The sequence below is a fragment of the Denticeps clupeoides genome, chromosome 2 (genome assembly GCF_900700375.1).
Source record: "Denticeps clupeoides chromosome 2, fDenClu1.1, whole genome shotgun sequence".
Classification (NCBI taxonomy): domain Eukaryota; kingdom Metazoa; phylum Chordata; class Actinopteri; order Clupeiformes; family Denticipitidae; genus Denticeps; species Denticeps clupeoides.
The window spans coordinates 4,453,934-4,476,104 of NC_041708.1; the positions used below are offsets into that span (position 1 = coordinate 4,453,934).

General features: G+C 42.3%; 2 protein-coding genes across 6 annotated transcripts; one reads left to right on the plus strand and one right to left on the minus strand.

Moving 5' to 3' along the window:
• Nucleotides 1-1,663: 1,663 nt before the first annotated feature.
• On the plus strand, nt 1,664-7,810 carry cluap1 (clusterin associated protein 1). 4 transcript variants are annotated; one of them, XM_028969758.1, is made up of 13 exons: nt 1,664-1,765; nt 2,075-2,116; nt 2,211-2,322; nt 2,440-2,524; nt 2,634-2,813; nt 4,487-4,666; nt 4,791-4,924; nt 5,003-5,144; nt 5,611-5,683; nt 5,760-5,870; nt 6,311-6,363; nt 6,549-6,602; nt 7,445-7,810. In XM_028969758.1, exons 2-13 carry the CDS (start codon nt 2,095-2,097, stop codon nt 7,622-7,624), a joined length of 1,326 nt encoding a protein of 441 aa, XP_028825591.1. In that variant the 5' UTR covers nt 1,664-1,765; nt 2,075-2,094; the 3' UTR covers nt 7,625-7,810. The 4 variants fall into 4 exon arrangements, with proteins under 4 accessions (XP_028825591.1, XP_028825592.1, XP_028825595.1 ...); XM_028969759.1 differs by having other exon boundaries at nt 2,643-2,813; XM_028969762.1 differs by having other exon boundaries at nt 6,590-6,602; nt 7,445-7,614.
• Nucleotides 7,811-7,863: 53 nt separating this feature from the next.
• On the minus strand, nt 7,864-21,654 carry nlrc3 (NLR family, CARD domain containing 3). Of its 2 annotated transcripts, none has more exons than XM_028969757.1 (19): nt 21,405-21,654; nt 18,564-18,736; nt 17,302-17,556; nt 15,275-17,063; nt 14,453-14,539; nt 14,279-14,362; nt 14,091-14,174; nt 13,932-14,015; nt 13,491-13,574; nt 12,756-12,839; nt 11,935-12,018; nt 11,597-11,680; nt 11,407-11,490; nt 11,073-11,156; nt 9,897-9,980; nt 9,633-9,716; nt 8,377-8,460; nt 8,200-8,283; nt 7,864-8,089 (listed from the first exon to the last, which is right to left on the minus strand). In XM_028969757.1, exons 2-19 carry the CDS (start codon nt 18,652-18,654, stop codon nt 7,999-8,001), a joined length of 3,405 nt encoding a protein of 1,134 aa, XP_028825590.1. In that variant the 5' UTR covers nt 18,655-18,736; nt 21,405-21,654; the 3' UTR covers nt 7,864-7,998. The 2 variants fall into 2 exon arrangements, 1 of the variants encoding a protein (XP_028825590.1); XR_003748855.1 differs by having other exon boundaries at nt 8,034-8,089; nt 9,709-9,716.
• Nucleotides 21,655-22,171: the final 517 nt, after the last annotated feature.

Sequence of the window (22,171 nt, forward strand, 5' to 3'; positions counted from 1 at the left end):
GTCTCGTGCGCCTGTGTTGACGCTCTGATTTGCTCCAGAGCAGAAAAACTTGTTACGTCCGCACTCACCTTGTAACAGTTATATATACTGGTAGTTCTCCTTTAAATGCACACGGCACTATGTTGTGGGCGGAGTTAATCGTCTGCCCCGGTCCTGATGCAGATCGACATCTCCACCAAGCAGAGGAACTGAGGTCCTTGTATTATTTCATTTTGTATTACATAAAAGCAGTAATATTTGGTACGTGTAATGTCCAAATTGGTCACGTGAAAATACGTGCAGCGTAAAACTCCTACCCGGAGTGGCGCTGTTCCCAGATCAGGCTGAAATTGAATTCCACGTCATCATGATATTATTGATTATGTTCTGCACTGCATCGATGCAAAATCGTCCACGTCTGCATCTCAATGCATCGATTATAAGATTAATTTAAACACCCCTACTGTCCAGCCACAAACAAAAGGCCAACTACATCCAAGCCTCTTTGGCCAGCAGCATCATCCAGTCCAGCCTATACAACTGCCCTGTTGTATTCCAAAGATGAAGAGAACTGCTCTCCAAAGGAGCAGCAGTGATTGGCCAGAACTCAGTACTATATCAGCAGCTGTGCCATGCGACAGCCAATCGCAGCCTGCACTCACAAGACACACCCCTTAGAGAGCACATTTCAAATAAAAGCCTGATTGATCGAGTGTTATTCTCATGAATGCTTCATGAGTGAATGATAATAAAGTGTTCAGCATAAACCTTCAGGACTGCTGGAAACCTTCCCCATTTTCTGACTTAAGGTGGTGGAGAGAATCCAAGAGCAAAGCCATCACAGCAAAAGATCCCTGCTTTTGAGAGACACAAATGTTCAACTTTTTGGCTTTTGGCTATTTTTGTTTGTTTGTTTGTTTATTACATAGTCTTTGTGTGTTATTTCATAGTCGTGTGTCTTTAGTTTTGTTCTACAATGTAAAAATGCTAGACCCATAAATGGGTATGTGTGAACAAACTTCTGACTGGCACTGTACATGACCGGTCTCACATACATGTATGTACATATTAGAAGTGGAGAAATCTCAAATGAAATCAGAATATAAACTGGCCTTCAAACTTCTAATAAAACTCTCTGGTGGTAGGATAGCAAAATATAGACTGGATTTATGAGCTAAAGACAGCACAGTCAGACTGATTGACTGATGGGGTCGATGATGGACAGGTGCTGCTGCATTGATGTGAACATCTTACCTGTTTCATTTTTTACACATGCCTTCAGGTCATTTTTGGTTCTCCCCTTTTGGCCCTTGTGCCGTTTTTGATTGTTGGTTGCAGTGTGGCCTCTATGGGGCATAATAAAAAGAAGAAAAACCTAGGCAAATAGAACTATTTTAAGATATCTTTAAAATTATCTTTATCATAGCACTTCGTCAAATGGACCTAAATGGACCATAGTTTAAGAACTGTCCACATATTCTTGCTTATTAGGTTGAGATTATGTTTTTGAATTTTGTTTTCTTTCATGTGGCCCTTGCTAATAACCACTGCGGGGCGCTCGTTGTGTGTGTGTGTGTGAGTGACAAAGAGAGAGTCTGTATGTGTTTATCGGTGTCTACCAAAATGCCCCGTCGGTGTCGAGAAACACGTTTCACTTTACCGAGGTTCAGTTTGTCCTAGTTGGGATTCCGTGGATACCATAGATACGACGCGCACCGTACATACAGCGACCGAGCTCGTAGCTGGATTACGACTGTATGATTAGCAAATCATTAAAAGTCATTAAGTAAGTAAGGAACTGAACGCATGTTTTGTGGAGTGTTACACAAAGATAAATTCCAGATGCGCACTTATTTTTTTCCTTGAACAAGATAATCGTGTTAGCGCTTTTAGCTGGAACTAATGCCTTTGAACGCAAAATAATAATGTGTATAGTTTGTCGTCGGTGTCCTGTCTCAAATGGCATGGCTGTAAATATAGATGTCTTCTGGTTCGTAGATCGCGCTTTGCACCGTCTTGTAATGTATTGATTTCTATTTGTCATCTTTTCTTTATTGTTATTTGCTGAGCCATGTGTGCGTCTATTTGTCTACAGGACTGCGTTGGAATCCCACCATGTCTTTCAGAGATTTAAGGAGTGAGTATTTCTATGCAGCATTGATACCCTAGATATCTATGTAATATTCTCATATTCATCTGTTGGACTATCGGGCTAATGTTGTCTGGTGTAGACTTTACAGAGATGACGAGGGCGCTGGGATACCCCCGTCTGATCTCCATGGAAAATTTCCGTGCTCCCAACTTCCCACTGGTGGCTGAGATTCTCATCTGGCTGGTGAAGAGGTGTGTATTTGCAGCGAAAAATGCAGTTTCCGCCACGCCCGCTGAAGTAATACCTGTACTGGGCTGTCACAGTGCAGTACAACTCTTACAGTGTGCTGCATTTGTATTTTGTATCAGGTTCGATCCCCAGATGGACATTCCATGTGACGTGGAGACCGAGTCGGACCGAGTCTTCTTCATTAAAGCCGTTGCTCAGTTCATGGTAATGTAGTCCTCACTGTTAGCCCAAACATTACACATGCTCACATTTATCACTCATCAGGCTGTTACAATCCAACAGCAATAATTGCTGATTGGTGTTTCTGTGTTAGGCCACACAGGCCCATATAAAGGTCAACACCAAGCGACTGTACCAGGCCGATGGATACGCTGTCCGGGAGCTGCTGAAGATGACATCACTTCTGTATGGGGCCATGAGAACCAATCAGAATGCTGTCAGCGATCACCATGACGAGGACAAGACGAGGTTTAAATTCGACCTTGGGTCAAAGGTGAGAGGGCATCGCATCTCTTTCCCACTACTGTCACAATCACCATTCTTGTGTATTTTCTGTATATTAGTGTTTGCATATTTCTGTTTGTTTTACAGACAGAAATCAAAATGGTCAATAAAAAATTACATTAGCGGGAAATACAGATTTTACTGTTGAATACTACAGAGGGTCAGGCAACCCCCTGTTGAAGGGAAAGTACCATCGAAATTTTTCTAAGCCTTTACCTATTGCCTGAGAGCAAGCTGAGCTTCAGCTAAATGTCAAAAATGCAGAAAGGGAAAGCGTGTGTGCACCCTAAAAGGTTGAACCAAGCCTTGAGACACAGAGAATTTTAATAATGATTCCCCCATGGGTAGATTTGCACATGTAAATCTGTCTGAATTTCCATAAATGTTTATTAAATGTTCATGAGCCATTTCTTTGTATTTCAAAACAGGGCCGTTTCCTACCAGCACACATCCATGTTACCACTTGCAAAGATTGTAGAATTCTGATATTTTCCCATAGCAGTTATATCCCATGCCATTATTGGGGCAATAGTATCTGTGCTGAGGTTGCCAAAATTATATTTGTAAACCCTAAATAACCCTAATAACACACCCAAAACCCAGGTTGAGTTTGTACTCAATTTCTATTATTTTAATCAGGCTCGAGTCGGCTCAGTCAGCAAACAGCTGTGGTTTATTAATCATTTTATTCTTTTAATGTGTGTATACGGGAAGGGGTTGGGGGGGGGGTCCTGGCTTGTCTCGGACACAGGCAGGTAATCACTGGTAGGTAACCACTGGCCTAGCGAGTTAGGAAGTGGACTCGTAGCTGGATGGGTTGCAGGTTCAAATCCCAGACAACAACGTTTTGTTTTGTCACCGTGTGCTGTGTTGTATATCACAATGACCAAAAACATTCACCTTTTTCTTTTTAGAAATCTGAAAAACAGAGCAAAAATAAATTAAGTGAAAAGTGAAAGTGAACTAAATGTGTCCTCAGCTTTAAACCATCACCCTTGGTGAGCAGTGGGCAGCCATGACAGGCACCCAGGGAGCAGTGTGTGGGGACGGTGCTTTGCGCAATGGCACCTTGGCGGATCAGGATTCAAACCAGCAACCTTCTGATTATGGGGCCGCTTCCTTAACCGCTAGGTCACCACTGCCCCGTTCATAAAAAACACAGTTTTTATGAACAAAATACACGTCTGTGAAACTCTGTGTATGCAAATTTCCCACACGTGGGACTAATACCTCTGTGTATAATACAGATTATGTTCCATATATTCCTTTACAAAATTATTAGTGGTGGCCTAGCAGTGGTTGCCTAGTGGGTAAGGAAACGGACCCATAATCAGAAGGTTGTGGGTTCGAATCCCGAACCACTGAGGTGCCACTGAGCAAAGTACCGTCCCCACACATTTTGTTGTGTGCACCGTCTGCTGTGCTGCAGTCTTTCACAATGACAATCACTGCACTTTAAATTATTCTTCAGCATCCATTCACACGCCCCCTTTCTATCCACATTTTCTTATGCCTTTTGGTATTGTTTGTATTATTGTAAAATTGTGGTAAGATAAAATGAATGTTTTGTGTGTTCATAAATGTTAACAAGTAAGTTTTGATAGTCTACTAGTGCGCTTATATCCACACTGTAGATTTAATGCTCACATCGCTTGTGTGCAGATAGCTGATGTGAAAGCTGTGAGGCAGCTTGGTTCTGAGATCACAGCAAAAGGGGCCAGTCTGTACGACCTGCTCGGCCAGGAAGAGGACCTTAGAGAGAACAGGGTGGCAGCTATCGCGCGACCACTGGAGATAAATGACACAGAGAGAGCTCTCAGAGCTGCGATTAGAGAGGTTATGGTGAGCACACACACACACACACACACACACGCACATTCAGTGTAAAAACATCCCGAATGTTATCAGCATTCAGTGTGAGTCTCTATGAAAGGTGTGCTGGATATGACTGTGAGTTTACGTGTAGGAAAGTGTACAGAAGACAAAGGATCTCCTCAGTAACGTCTCATCTGATGAGTCAAGGCTGGAGGCCAAAATTGAGAAGAAAAAGAAAGAACTAGAGACAAACCAGAAGTGGCTGCAAACGCTGCAGAGTGTGAGGTGAGTGACACACACACACAGCAAATGATCGCACAATGAAACACAGTAGAACAGACTTAAACAGAAAGGAATGTTTAGGCCGGCGTACATGGACGAGTACGAGAAGATCGAAGAGGAACTACAGAAGCAGTATGCGACTTATGTTGAGAAATTCCATAACCTGACGTTCCTGGAGCAGCAGTTGGAGGACTACCACCAGACAGAGCAGGAGAAGTTTGAGGTGATGTCAACGGGAACTTTTAGACGTGCGTTGAGAATAGTTTACCATCATTGTTAGCTCTATGATAGATTTTCTATTTCTCACAGGGTTAATCACATTTAGACAACTTTAAGTTCATGAATATTTTCCCCACACAATGTACTGGCTGTGCACAAAAGCCTAGTTTGTATTAATTATCAATTATACGAATAATCAACCCAAATTACACCTGCAGCACTTACAACGCCTGCTACACTTTGGAAATCTACACACTTTTATTTTATTTAAGCTTGAGTGTCTTTGCCTAGTCACTTTTGAGAGTGACAATAATATATATTACACTGAAATATGCAGAGATGAGATATGATGTGTCATTTCTCTGAACTGTAGATAAACAGTGTTGTCACATTTCGAGAAGTGGCGCAACATTTTCATCTGGCACATGCTGAAAAAGAGAGAACTGAACTGTGCTGTTCTCTTCATGTAGGAAACACAAAGCGCCCTGAAGTTGATGCAAAGTAAACTACGTGAGGAGGAGCGGAGCCTCAACAGGACAGGAGGTATTCATCCTGAACGTCACAAAGAGCACACAAAGCAAACGCTGCGATCTGACCTTATGTGCTTCTGCTTGGGCAGCCCATGATGAAGACTCTGATATGGACATCCCAGATGATGAAGGCTCGGACAGCGAGATGGATGAACACAGACCGCCCAAACCCCGGCCCAAACAGCACGTTTCCCTGGCAGGTAACCACACTTTACACAACAGTCCTATTCATCTTGATTCATAAATATGTATGCATGGAGAAAACTATATGGATTCTTTAAAATATATATTAAAAAATCTTCAGTAGAATTTTTATTATGTTGTAACTAGGGTTGTTATAATTTTTATCACACATTTTATATTGGCAATAGCAGGAATTAATTTATTTCTTCAATACCATTAAATGCCAAAGGCCATCGTGTCGCTCCACATTCTCTCTCTTTCAGCAGCTCAGACAGCGTACTGCTGTTCTTTCGAATGTGATTGAGTAATTTGGGTGCAGAACATAGGAAAACCTTGTTGGCTGCAGAATTATTTATGGCTTGTTTATATATGAAGACTGTCTAGTTCATGGATATTTCTGAGCTATTGAATAATGGACTTTGGGAGGCAAACTGTTAACACCCAAATCTGTCTACAGGTCGAGCTGGAGGACGAATCATCGGTACTATGCAGGGTGGGGAGAGCGAGGAGGTAAGACACACACACACACACACACACACACATGCACACACAAACTGATATCATGCTGCTCTTCTCTTGTTCTTCTTTCGCTTTCACTCTTTCATTGTTTTTTTTTCCTCCATAAATTTTCTACTCCCTTTTTGCTGATTCCAACATTTTCCCTGCTAAATCTCTCCTGCACTGATTCAATAAAGCTCAAAATGACGGACTCTCTCTCTGTTCCTGGGGCTCGGAGGAGGAAAGGGAAGGTGTGTGTGTGTGTGTGTGTGTGTGTGTGTGCACGGAAGTGCAGTGGCGTCTCTTGCACGGAAAGCCTGCTAATTCACTGAGCAGAGTACAAATTACAAGCACACATCAATAAGACATTAATAAACATACCCATACTCACTACATTTTATAATAGCTTTGAAAGTATGTTGTGTTCTCAGCTGCTTTGTATTCTCCTGATACAACAAATACTAAATGGGTTTCTTGCATTAAATTTTTCAAAATGCCCCCATTTTAGTCTTTATAACTGCCACAGATTATGGGCAACAAAAACCTTGACTTGTAGTGTATGCACACACAATTCACCCTATTATTTAGAAAAATTATATTGATCTATTGTCACACACTGCTGAACAAATGTCCCCAAATGTAGAGACGCCACTGTTGAAGCACTAGTGTGTTTGAATAACAACTGTGCAATAGTGTTTTTTTGTTTTTTTGTTTTTTTTTTGAAGGTCCGTTGGTTTCTGTGTCATTGTGTGTTGCTCATTTAGAATAGTTTCTGTTCATCTTAGGAGTGTGTATTTTACCATCAGTGTGTAGTTTGATCATGAAATTCATGAATTTTTAAACTATGCATGAGCAATGCAAGAAACAATCTATTAAAAATGCAGCAAAAATCTATGTGAAGTCCTCTTGCCGGTGCCAGCTGCTTTCTCACAGCAGTTTGAATGTAAGGAATTAAGTGAAACAAGATGATGCTAATTAACTACCACCATTTCAGCCAAAGCTTTTGGTTAAAACACTTCTAAGAGCACTTAGTGTCATCTTTAGACGTGATTGAATGGAAAAAATATATAATTAGATTCTCTGTCGGTTGCAGTCGGAGGACAGCGAGATAGATGTGGACGACGATGATGACGACGATGATGAAGACGAGGAAGAAGATGGTGAGGAGGGTGATCAAGACTGTGCACCTGACCTGGATGAAGATGACAGCCTGGAGGCCTCGGGACCGATTATGAGGCCAACACTACTGGAGGAGAGTGACAATGACTTTTAAGACACACACACATATTTATAAAACATAACTTAACTCGACCATATTTTTTTGTAATATTCTGTATGATTTTCCCGAAATGCAATGTTTTTGTTTCTGTCTCTTTTTTTCTGTAGTGTCTTTGTTCTACTTATTGCTGCTTTGTGTATGATATCATTATTAAACTAATAAATATTTTTTTAAAATGTATGTGATGCTCTCCTTAGTGTCACAGAACACACACTTTGTGTAAAGAAAATAGACAGTTTTATTGTTTCTGTATGCTACATTATGAGAAGCGACTATACAGCAATAACTAACACAGTTAAATTAGTCATAAATACTGTTACAGAAAGATTCTTTCAGTCACATAAATACACACACACTATCAGCTAATGTCAGATGTCAACCACACACTCTGGTGCATCGGCCCTTATGTGCTCTGAAACCACCTTCGCCCCTGATTCACCAATGTTGTTACTCTGGAGACTGAGGAACAAACAGAGCAGAAGCATTGAGGATGTACATGCACACACACACACACACACACACACACACACACACACACACACACACACACACACAAAAACAACACTTACTTGATGTAGGTGAGCTGGTGGTTCCCCTTCAGCGCTGTGGCAATAAAGATGGCGCCGTCCATGCCCAAAGCGTTTTCTTGTAGGCTGTGGTGAACCAATACACAACATTTTCATATCATCACCTTGGGGTGGCATATGCAGCGTAAATATTAACATCCAGATTCCTTGCCAACTCACTTCAAGCTCCTGAGGCTCCGGTTGGTCTTCAGTGCACTGGACAAGGCTTTAGCCCCGCCCATTCCAACAGAGTTTCCACGCAGACTGTCATGAACAAGAGTTAATTAAAAGTGAAGTGATTGCCATTGCAATATACAGTAAGCACAGCACACGGTGCCCACAACAAAATGTGTCCTCTGCATTTAACCCATCACTCTTGGGTGGACAATGGTGGCCTAGCGGTTAAGGAAGCAGCCCCGTAACCGATTCGCCAAGGTGCCTCTGAGGTGCCACTGCAAAAGCACTGTCCCCACACACTGCTCACCAAGGGTGATGGTTAAAAGCAGAGGACACATTTCATTGTATCACAATGGCCTAGCGGGTAAGACACTCGCCCAGAACCCAGGTTCAAATCCCACTTCCTACCATTGTGTCCCTGAGCAAGACACTTAACCCTGAGTGTCTCCAGGGGGGGACTACTGATTGTAGTAACTACTGTAACTACTGATTGTAAGAGGGGCAGTGGTGGCCTAGTGGTTAAGGAAGCGGCCCCGTAATCAGAAGGTTGCTGGTTCGAATCCCGATCTGCCAAGGTACCACTGAGGTGCCACTGAGCAAAGCACCGTCCCCACACACTGCTCCCCGGGTGATGGCTGCCCACTGCTCACTGCCCACTGATGGGTTAAATACAGAGGACAAATTTCACTGTGTGCACCGTGTGCTGTGCTGCTGTGTATCACGTGTGACAATCACTTCATTTTCACTTTTTCACTTTTCACTTTCACTCTTAATGATCAGTGGGCACCCCTGCTGCAAGTTATACAGTTAAACGCTTATAAAAAAAATCACTGGTGATTTTGGAGTGTGCATTAAACGTGTGATACTAGTATATGTTAGTAAATTGGGAAAAATAAGGGATTTAAAGCACATTTGTAAATAGACTGACATTTATTGACTAAATGTTGGTAGAATAATCCACTGTTTAGGGGACCAGAGCAAAATCTGCCAAGTGATTCAAAGCCTTTAGTGCCATCAGGCTGAGCATCAGATGCCCGGCACTCTATTATCGACTAGAGCTCACTCAGAAATAAAACGTGTTCTTTTTCACTAATGTCCCTGCTGGACCGTCCATTCATAAAATTTACTCAATTGCTTTTTTTTTTTTTAATCTCCATATCGCCTGAACGATCACGTACACACTTCTTCTTCTCTCCCGCAGATAAGATCTGTATGTAGTCAGTGTCACAACAGTGACAGCGTGACAAAACGTAACTCACTCCAGAGTGTGCAGAGTTTTATTGACCATGAGTGCTTCAGCAAGCGCAACAGCTCCCGCTCTGCCTGCAGACACACCTTGGAGGCTGCAAACACACAAAAACACAATCGATTTTAAACCACTCTCGACATCCACGAGCAGTGGAGCACGGGTTTTCTGCAATAAGTTCACTTAAAAGAAACATAAAAAGGGCACAAGATTCCAGTAGAGGGTACATATGGGTAAGGAAAAAATTATAATTAAAAAAAAAAACCTTGGCACTCACTAAAGAACACAGAGGGTTGAGTTGGTCTTCAGGGCTGTGGCCAGAGACACAACACCTTCATCTCCCAGCGTGTTTTCCTGCAGACTACACACACACACACAAAGAATTATTTTACTTCATTCAGTTAAAAGAAAACGTGAAATCTAACAGTGAACAGAATGAGACAGGACAGTAAAATGAATAATAAAAACAAGACTGTAAACTGATGAAGCTTTCACAATCTGTCACCCGCCCACTTCAGACATCTCCTTTTGAAGTTTTATTTCTTTCGGAAGAAACATTAACAGCCACCGCGCATTATAATACTGTTTGTACTGAACGAACACATCTGATTTTTTAAGAGTATTTGAGGAGTTTAAGAGTGACACTGATGGAGTGAGTGAGTGATTGTAAATGTGCCAGAGTGATGTGGTTACACTAGATTTCTAAGTGTATTTCTCTAAATGTGTGCTTTGTGTCTTTTATTTTCTTATTTTCTGAAGACTTTTATTTTGGTTACCTGTATTCTGGTGTGGGTGAGAGGAAATTATAGTGACAATCTGGGTGTTTAATTAATTGTGGAATATCTAAGGGTGTTAGTGTTTCTGGTTATATCAAATATGTTTCTGTATTTTCTGTTGGTTTAATTTATGGTTACTGTGTTATAAAACTCTGATCACCCCCCCAAAAATTGTTAGTGGGTTAGTGGGTTGCAGACCTGGTTCCGTTCTCTTGAACACATGGTGTGGGCTGTAAGAGGTACGTGGGGTTGGTGCCCAGAATGTACATATTAAGAATATTCTGTGTGCATGTTCTTATAATACTGTATATTGTAGAGAGAGGCACAGGAAGGAGGGAGACGTGATGTTGTGATGCAATGTTCTGATGCAACTTTGCTTTTTGTGCAGGTATGCAGTGTTATAAATTGTATATATGTAATGTTATTATTCCGTTCTCTTGAACACATGGCGTGGGCTGTAAGAGAGAGAAGCGCAGGAAGGGGGGAGACGCGATGTTTTTGTGCAGAAAAATACACATGGTTAAGCAATCTCTTGGTGTCATCTCGTCATTTGCAGGAGCAAAATAAAAACACACAACGTAGAAGAACAGCTACATAAAGACTGGAGGGGTGCTAGAGTGATACAGATGGAATGATAAAGCCAGTAAACATAACAGAGCGAGTGTTTGAACACCTACTCCAGCAGTTTCAGGTGAGTGTTGCTGAGTAGCGAATGAGCCAGAGCCTGGGCAGCACCGCTCTTCATGAAGTTCCACTGTAGGCTAACACACACACACACACACACACACACACACACACACACAGTTAAGAAAAGTCTTATCCTCAATATGATTTAAAAAAGATCATTCTATGTGATATAGTGTCTGTGTGTGTGTGTGTGTGTGTGTGTGTGTGTTGACTGTTTGTAATGTGATAGGACATTACACCCACAAACATTTGCGACACATGCCTGAGTGACCGTGTGTGTGTGTGTGTCACTTTTTTACATGTATACTGCCGTGTTGTACTCACTGTAAGGACACCAGCGCTCTGTTGACTTTCACCGCTGCAGCAACTGCTGTCACACCCTCATCATGCAGAAGGTTAGCTGTGAGACTGCGGACACACACACACATCCCACACATTACTTTACACCGCCTCCTGCACACACAGTAGTTCCCTTATTTGCTAAATTGTACATATGTATGATTTATAGACTCACTCCAGTTCCTCCAGTGTGTGGTTGTCCTGCAGAGCTCTGGCCAGGGCTCTGGCGCCATCCACCCTGACAGAGTTCTCACGCAGGCTGAGAGGAACAAATGTACACAGGGCCCTACTTTAAACATCTCAAGTCGCACTGAAAATAACTTTGCGCATCACAAATTCTCACTGCACACGGCGCAGCATGTAACACAATGCGGAAAACACGCCTCACTATCGATGTGACCACAAATACATTTCTCACACATTCATTTTTTCCTCACACTCTTACACATGCGCCCATGCGGTGTTACTATTTCAGCTGCAGTCTATTCCTCTCTTACACACACACCTACTCACATGAGGCTGGTTAGGCCATGGTTCAGTCTTAGAGCCTGAGTGAGAGCAGTCACTCCACGATCACTCACCGAGCTGCTCTGCAGTCTTAGAGAGACAAAATATACAATATACAATTGGATATACAGGGTGGGCCATTTATATGGATGCACCTTAATAAAATGGGAATGGTTGGTGATATTAATATCCTGTTTGTGACACATTAGTATATGTGAGAGGGCAAACTTTTCAAGATGTGTGGTGACCATAGTGGTCATTTTGAAGTCGGACATCTTGGATCCAACTTTTGTTTTTTTCAATAGGAAGAGGGTCATGTGACACATCAAATTTATTGGTAATTTCACAAGAAAAACAATGGTGTGCTTGGTTTTAACTATATTCTTTCATGAGTTATTTACAAGTTTCTGACCACTTATAAAATGTGTTCAATGTCACCAACCAACTTTTATTAAGGTGTATCCATATAAATGGCCCACCCTGTATATAACAGTATATATAACAGTATCTATCTATAATATACAATTATCGTCATGATAACATCAGTGTTAATCTGATGAATCTGAAAGCATATGAAAGTGTGTTTACCTCGGTTACAATGCATATAGGCAACAGAATATGCCCCTGTCTATATTTCACTATTAGCACTGACACAGGCTTCAACACTGACAGTAAAAAGATGGATTCTGCAACAAGGTCTGGAATTTAGCATGTGGACCACAAGCAGTCCACCCAACAGGAACTGGCTGTGAGCTGTGTGAGTACAGCATACCTGAGAAATGTACAGTCTTCCACTCAGAAGTGTGTGTGTGTGTGTGTGTGTGTACCTGAGAGATTGCAGCGAGTGGTTGATGGTCAGAGCCTGAGCCAGAGCTGCTGCCCCTGCATCCCCCACTTGGTTGCTGGAGATGCTAAACATTAGAAATAATGGATATTCATCAACTAATTAATATCAGCAAATATTTTTGCCAACTGAAGTGGGTATAAAATATCTAGTTAAAATTTTTATAAAACATTCATAGATATATAGATATATTTTAACATTGATGATATATACAGTACCAAAAGTTTGGACACACCTTCTCATTCAATGTGTTTTCTTTATTTTCGTGACCATTTGCATTGGTAGATTCTCACTGAAGGCATTAAAACTATGAATGAACACATGTGGAGTTATGTACTTAACAAAAAGAGGAGACCTGACCTCCACAGTCACCGAACCTGAACCCAATCGAGATGGTTTGGGGTGAGCTGGACCACAGAGTGAAGGCAAAGGGGCCAACAAGTGCTAAACACCTCTGGGAACTCCTTCAAGACTGTTGGAAAAGCATTTCAGGTGACGACCTCTTGAAGCTCACTCCACATTTGTTCATTCATAGTTTTGATGCCTTCAGTGAGAATCTACCAATGTAAATGGTCATGAAAATAAAGATAACACATCAAATGAGAAGGTGTGTCCAAACTTTTGGCCTGTACTGTATAACATTATATCCCTGAGAAAGACACTTAACCCTGAGTGTCTCCAGGGGGTCTGTAAGCTTTAAACACACCACACAGCTTACTTCAGCTCTTTCAAAGTCTGGTTCTTCTTTAATGATTCGGCAATTCTCTTCACTCCATCTGCGGTAATGCTGTTCTTCTGGAGACTGAAGCACAAGCACACACAAACATACAGGACTAATCCAAATTTGTATTGAAGCATCTAGGTATAAACATGACATCCTTGACCTGACGTCCACTGGGCACTGTTTTATTCATTCATTACACATTTGCCTTGTTTCCCTTCCTTTATTCATATATAAGTTCATTTCAGTACACATCTGAGACAATCTTAAAAATTGTTTCATTATAATTGTCTAGTATAATTTCAAGTCATAAATGGCTAAACAATACTCGCAGCTCAGTGATCATGATCCCACACTGGAAAAATGTTAAACAAAATAGGTGGCAGACTGCAGAAACCACAGGAAGCCAAATAAAATAAAATAGACAGAGACACCAACTTTAGAGAGATGAGCTTGCGGTTTGACTGCAACACTTCTGCCAGAGCGCGTGCCCCCTCATCCTCAATGTGATTATTCTGCAGACTGACACACACAGAAACATGAACATGTCTGACTCCTTGTCTGACTGTTGTTTTTCCAGTTAATATGGACACTCACTTGATCGACACAATCACATGGTTCATTTTCAGGGCTTCAGCCAATGACTTGGCACCTTTGGAACCAATGTTGTTGCCACGGAGACTAAAAGCAAAACAAGTGCATGTTTACTATGGTAACCTCACACTAATCTGACCGAAGAATTAGAAGATATACCCTAACAGACACAAACAGACACACATACTCACTCAAGTCCAGTTAGGGTCCGGTTGACCAGCAGGGCACGACTTAACGGTTTGGCCCCTTTATTGCTGATGAAATTGTCAGCCAAACTAGAGGGCATATAACAATGTAAAAGACATATATCATTGTACGGCTGTTATGTAAATGTGTGTAAGTGTATAGATTTATCCATCATCTACCTCAAGATCTGTATATGACAGTCTTTTGCACTCAGCAAACTCCCAAGCAGGTCCATGGCATCATCCTTCAACTCATTACAGTCCAGCCTGCATCAGACACAAGGGCAACATTCGCTGGGTATTTGTGTTTTCAGGACTGTGTTGTGGCAAATTCCATAAAGAATAAGGCAGGCTCTCGCTCCCTCCATTCATGTTGGAAAAATGATAACCTTTATAAATTTCAAATACTACTAAAACTGTTGTAAAACATTACAATCTTATTTTATTGTAAGAAAGTGAAATATGTAACATGTAGTAAACACAACCAATGTATTTAATAAACATGTTCTTATACTGCAGCAGAATATCTATATTATCTCTAAAATCTATGTATTTTTATAACAAGTTTGGTATTTCATTGTCACATTCCTTTCATAAATATTGTATAAATATGTATTTCCAACAATGATTTGCAATTGCACATGTTTTTGTGTTTTATGCTGGTGCTATATTTTGAAAGATTTAATTTAATATCTAAATATCTAAAATCTTACCTTTAATATTTGCAATATTCATTACAATTTGTTGTTCATTATGGCATAAAATCAAAAGGCCAGAATCTCAGACTATTAGAATACTTCATATTTGCTACATTCATTACATATAAAGAGAAATAAATGTGCTGTTTTATCTTAGTTTTGTAACTCAAAATCTATGGAAACCAAATGAGATTTGCTGGTGTCTTCCTCTTGTAAGTCGCTTTCGATAAAACCTTTTTCACCATATTCTAGTTTTTTAGATGTAGTAATATAATCAAATGTTGTTGTAATATGTGTGTGTTACCGAAGATTGTTGCAGTACAGAAGCTGGGGCAGCAGTTTCTTGAGGGCACTGTGGTCCAGGCAGGAGCTGAGGTTGGTGTCATCGGTGCAGATGGCAGACACCTGCAGCAGGTAGGCCAGCACAGCGCAAGTGGGCGGAGTCAGCTTCCCCTGCAGTCTACAGCCAATCAGGTCGTCCTCCACCGAACGCAGGAGCTCCGTCTGTCTCATTTCTGCTAGACAGGCTACCAGTGAGACAGAGTGCATGGTCACGGCCCCCCCGCCTATGCCAGCCACCCCCAACTGCAAAGCGGTTGCCACAGCAACGCGGTGAGCTGAGTGCTCATCTCTGCTTATGCCCAGGGCCACACCCAACACCTCAAAAATGGCAGGGGACAGCAGGCCTGTGAGAAAGCTCTGAAACAGCTGGAGGTTGGCGGCGGTGTTGGATTGGTCGGCTTTCTGTGCGGCGGCATGCAGCTGCTCAGCTCGCTGCAACGCGGCACGGTAGTGGCTGCTGAACCCCAGGCGTGGCCAGCTGACGCCGCTCTCGGAGAACAGGTCGAACATTGCACGCCTGGAGGATGAGTAGTAGAACACAGCGGCCAGGAACTCCTGTAAGGACAGGTGTGTGAAGCGCCACACACACACACCGGGGCCAGAATATACACTTGCTTCTCGTTGCAGCACACGGCATCCCAGAGTTCCTGGGGGCGGCGGCAGGTCCAGGCCGTAGGCACGAGCTTCACTTTCTGTATGAGTGTGGCGTCCACGAAGAAGGCTGTAAAACGCCAGTTTTCCCAGAGCTCCCAGCTGCTTCCGTGCGCTACTTCTTGACCAATCAGATGACTGGGGGAGGGGCCAGCAGTAGTGAGCATAAACTTCCGTAAGGGTCTGTGGCAGGGGTTTATCTTCAGTTCCATCCTCTACGAGGCAGAGTAGGGTGTCTGTAACAGTTCTGCAAATGGCTGGAATAGAGCACAGTACCAGCAAAGGCTTCTGGGAAGTGAGATGTGACCAGACGAGCTGTTCATTTAAGGTGTGTGTGAACGAGCGTGTGTGCAGGTAATAGCGGATGTTTGTGTGAGAAAGAGGGGGAACCTCAGTTACTCGATCAACAAGGCCAGCTGGTATCCGGGCGCCCACGCCTGGTCGACATAGCAACCATAGCATTGCGCCTGGTAACAGGTTACCCCTGATAATGTTTGTGAAGAGGTCAGCGATTGGGATCTCACGCTTTGGGTCAGAGGTGGGTGCGGTATCTGCAAAGTTGAGTGGTGAGCGAAACTCCTCCAACCCATCGATCACCAGCAGGACTTTACAAGCTCCTCCCACTTCCACACCCTCTGCTGCTGAGGGGAGGAGCATCCGCATCATCCTATCAGCCGAGAGCCGATCGTAAGCCCCAAGTTCCCAGCAGGCAACAGGAAGCACTAGGGTGATCTCCTGATGAATGCATCCTTTGCTCCAGAGGTTGACAAAGCGACGGACCAATCGGCTCTTTCCACTGCCAGCCACACCCACTGTCAGACACACCCTGGGGCTGGGACTAGCATGTGTCAGTGGGAGTAGCAGTCTGTCCAATCTCAATGGTCGGCCATGTAATGGCCCGCCCCCTCGTGTGACAGACAGCTGTGTGAGGTCATGCTCTCTCTCCTGAAGGTCTGTCAGGCCCTCCACCACCAGCAGGCCATGGCCAATGGCGGGGTCTTCAGTTATGGGTGTCTGCTTGACATGTGTGTAGGAGGGGCTTCCTGGCACTTCTCTGAAATGTTTGTAGATCAGTTCCTTCTGTTGTTTAATCATGGAGTCTGCAAGACATCATTTAAATTAATTTTTTCCCAGTACATTACATTGATACGCCAGCCCATAGATTTTTGCAAGATCTCAATATTTCGTTAAGCATTCAATCATTCCATCTTGTTCAAAGAGATGCAGAACCAGCAAATCACAAAGCCTGGTAAAGAGTAACAGCTGAATAATAAAGATTTGAATTAAGTATTAATTCAATTAATCCCAAAAGTTCGAACACTGGAAGGGAAACATTACCGTATTGGCAGATGACCTGAAACTCCTGAGGGTAAGAGGTCTGTAAGAAGGTCTGAAGGACAGTTCCCTGAGGATCCTTGATTGACAGCAGCTCCAGCAATGTAAGAACCCGGTCCTGAGGAGTGCCCCGGTGTCTGATGAACCCCGTCTCATCATCGGTGAGACATTCCGCCTTCTTGAGATGGGAAAGTACAGCTTCCAGGAGGCGGGCGGTAATTAAGAGCTGCAGCGCCTTGCGGTGTTTGTGCAGCCAGGCTATCAAAACACACACACACACACACACACACACACACACACACAACACATCCCACTTTTACACAGAAATCTAATATGTTCTCCAGAATTTACACGATCAGTGAAAGATTTACTGCTTTTGCATCACTCAGCAGGAAGCCACCCTGCACTGTATAGATTTTTGATGTTGTGTCTACTCAAGTCACAAAATAAACGACCCTATAGAGATAACCACAGATATACCAATACCATTTATGATATGGGTATTTCCTCTATGTGACATGTTGATTTTTTTTTTTTAAATCAACAGAGACTGGCATTTTATTCAAACAGAAGCAAACGGCAAGTAATGTACCCTAATTACTTTGGCCTGAAAGACATCAGCCTGTATCAAGTAATGTATGCTAAATCAAGGGTCACTGGCTTGGAAATGTTGAACTTAATCAAATAGAGACCCATTTTCTCCACACTCTGAACTGGGGCAGTGGTGGCCTAGTGGGTAAGTAACTGACAACGTGGGTTCAAATCCTGATCTGCCAAGGCCCTACACACTGGTCCCCGGGCGTCATGGCTGCCCACTGCTCACTAAGGCTGATGGGTTAAATGCACATTTTGTTGTGTGCTTATGTTTATTTATAGTGAATATTTGGTTGGGGCTGAAGGAATGGGTTAAATTGAGTCAAACAAATAACATTTTTTTTAATGTATTGACCCTAATCCTCTAACATTATGGCTCACATTTGAGCATTAAAGAAGTGTCTAACAATATCCATGCCCTACGTGCTTTAATGAGAGCAGACATGCTGCATCATGGGCTGTGGTTTCTCTGAAGGCTTTTGCTGCAGCCCTGCTACAAAAACAGTAATGATCTCAACTTCCTACCAAAAGAGAGCTTCAACCATTGCATGAAACAAACAAACCAGTGTGTCCCTTATCAACTTGCTTAGGCTCGTGCGAAACGAAACCCGCCGTTCTGAGGCTATGGCAGAGCTGTGGCCCTCTGAAGGACGAAGTTGACCTTCTTTTACCTTCTTTCTCCCCGCGACGAGCTTTTGGAGGTGTAGCTGTAACATCAATATAAGGATCGTCCTGCCAGGGAATGTGGGTGTGTCTTTCCATCACTTACAGGAAGTGCAAGTGTGTAATTAGTTCTGTGGAAGGATTCAGTCATCTTTAGCCATGTCTGTGCACTTTTGGTGACCTGTGTAGTGAAACTATTATTAATGCGTGCAAGTTCAAAAAAAAAAAAAAAGAAAGAAACCAGACGTCAAACAGAATAAACCTCATATCCCACAGTGCTACAGAAACCATGGAGACGGCACGAAAACATACCAACAAACACGCAAGCCCCAAACAGAGTGAAAATTGAACAATTAGTTATAGCACTGAAAAAAACACACATACACACACAATAGAAGGCATGAGCAGTATGATTTGCTTTGGTAAAAACTGAAGACACTTTTCAGAATTGACTGAGAGTAGGAAATAATTTGAGAGACTGGATATTCATCAGCCATGATCATCGGCATAAAGCAAAATACACCGCATATTTACCAGTTTGTAAAAGAAAGGAGCCTTTATCACTATATTGATGTTATTGGACCAGGAATACTGAAATTAGTCATTTTAAAGAGTTGACATGACATTAATCTTAATGAAAAGTAAAAATTAAATATGCATTTAATTCCTTGCACTCCATGTTAGAAATGCAAAAGCATTTCTATGAATAAAGTGTTTTTATTTCTATATTATATTTTCTTTGTTAATTTGATTGACTTTTTAATTCTTATATTTCAGGGTTAGTATTGATTTAGAAAGGACCAGACACAGACACAAGGAGCACCCCACTAACACTGTGAGCCCCAGTGGCCTAATGGATAAGGCAACCCAGTCCCATCTGGGGTGATGAAAGTGGTCCCGTAATCAGAAGGTTGCCGGCTCGAATCCCGATCCGCCAAGGTGTCACTGAGCAAAACACCTTCCCCACACACTGCTCCCCGGGCGTCTGTCATGACTGCTCACCAAGGGTGATGGTTAAAAGCAGAAGACATATTATCTTATTTCATTGTGTGCTGTGCCTCGGTATCTCACAATCACTTTCACGTCATGAGAACATAATTGTCTTGTTCAGTATGATGAGTGGAGTTTGGGTTTACTTGGTTTACTCTGTAGATCCAGTTCAAGGTAGCTCATCGCCTAAACTACTCTAACTCTAATTTGCATCACATTTACCCCTCTATATATAGGTGCAAGGTGGCAGAGACACACTGACACACTACTTCTGGTTCTGCGCTGGACAAACTGAATTCTGGTCTAAAATATTTGACTGGTAATCTGAGTTCTATAATAGGCTTTTTCCTCTGGAAGAGGACCAGAAGATGATGGGCAAACCAGAAGATGATGGGCAATCAAACGTCCATTCATTCTCTGTTCCTCTTGCTAGTAACTAAGTGCAGTAGGTACAACTGTCCATTTTGGAAATGGGTTAACCAGAACATTTGTCTGAGCCGGTTAGTTTTGTTCTTTCCTTTGTGCTTTTTTTATTCTTGTTATATATTTAAAATGGTAAGTAAAATAAACTATTTTTTAAAACTAAAATGAGAATAAAAGCGCTGATGTTTTGTCGTGAGAACAGGTAAACTGACATTAAAGGAAGCATTGATGATATGTGTTGAATGACAAAAAGATCTACTGAAGGTCTAAGATTCACCCTGGGTTTTACTTGGCTTTACTGCCCCAGTTGTATTGCCTAGACAACCCTCTGTGTTGGTGGTAAACTAAGGTTCAGCTGCATCCGACCGCACGGACCCCTCAGCAAGCAACGGAGAGGGTTTGTTCTTTGGAAGGGGTTCTTTCTAGTTCCGCACAGTTTTTTTGTAGATGACCTTCCAGTAAGGCTGATAACCCTACCATGCTGCATTTCATCTAACCGTACATCTAACCATTTTAACAAAATACTGACTTGGCATCAGATTCCTCCTTGATTGTCTGCTGGGGTCTCATTTCAAAGGGACAGCCTTATTTTTGTGGCGCTTCTTCCATTTCATCACCTGTCTCTATATGCGTGGTGTGTACTGACTTCATCTCCAATTTGATTTGACATGGTCCTTGGTGTTCAGGATGTCTTTTCATCAAATGACATGAGTGTTTATTTGGTGGTTTTGTCGAGTGGTTTTGTCAAAGGTCGGACTACTTTAGTGAATATGTTGCCCTGCCACTGTCATGTATTGCATGACCACTTGCAACCACTTTTGGTATTTTGAAGTCACACAAATCTTTACAATCCTGACATTTGATTCCAACATGTGTACAGTAAAAAATCCCACCCATCAATGTTGGTCACTTAAGCCACCACACTTTCACTGTAGGATTTTCGGCATTAGGAAAGTTCCCCCAACCCTTAAATTGTCTCCCGTCTCGGTCTGTAATTAAATAATTAAATAAGAACCGCAACTTTAGGCACATTCACGGACGTGGACTTTGCTACACTGCAACAATTACAAACACTCATATTAGATTTTGGAGGTTGTAGCCTAGTGGGTAACACACTCGCCGATAGACCAGAGACCACAAACCCTGGTTCAAACCCCACTTACTACCATTGTGTCCCTGAGCAAGACCCGGAGTGTCTCCAGGGGGACTGTCCCTGTAACTACTGATCGTAATTCGCCCTGGAAAAAGGCATCTGATAAATGCTGTAAATGTAAATTCTTAAAGAGCTTATTGGGGAGTCTAATAGTTTGCACTTTAACGGACATCTTGCAACTAATCGGGATTCTGCTATAGACTATTTTTTAAAAATAGACTTTCCAAGGAGCAGATGCTGTAAGACAAACACTTTTGACCTCTGAGCAGTTCTGATTACTTACCACTAGCTGGACTATCTGGCTGCCATTACGGTGGGTTTATCCACAAATTTGCCTGATCTGTCCTCTCCACTGTCTGTCTCATCTATCTTATGCTTCTCTCTCTCACTCTCTCTCAGCTTCCTGTCACACCTTGTCTGCTTCCTGCTGCCCGCCACAAGGCGCGGATTCTGCTAGTGCTCCTGTCATGCTGCGAGTGCACACATGCACGCACGAGCAAACACCTCAAAATAAAAAAATAAAAAAAAGAGACACATGGATGACTTAGACAGGAAACCCAGAAACTGAAGGAGAGAGAGAATAGAAAGAAGCAGAAAATAGAGCGGGGAACAGAACCGTATAAGTACTTTTAAGAGACCTGAAACATCAGTTTGACATGAATAAACAATCAAGTGGCTACTGATAAATTTAGCAAAAAAAATCATTATCTGTGCTCAGGGAACACAAATATTATCTTAAACTCCAAAACACCTGACACACATACATCATCCAGAGTTGTTGTATCAATGTATGGAACGACTGGTGATGTGTCTTCAACCAAGGGCCCTATTTTTTGGTGCAGTCATGGTGCATGGGGAATGTTCATTAATGTCACAACAGGAAACCGCTGGACTTGTAGAAATTAACTAGTTTTTTGTATCTTGGAGAGGAGGAACTACCCACTTAGTTGGTGTGTAGTTATTTCTGACACTCAGAATATGAACTTTAACAGTTGTTACACACCTCAGAATACGTCTTCTTTCTGGATGATTTAAAGCCCCTCTGGTCAA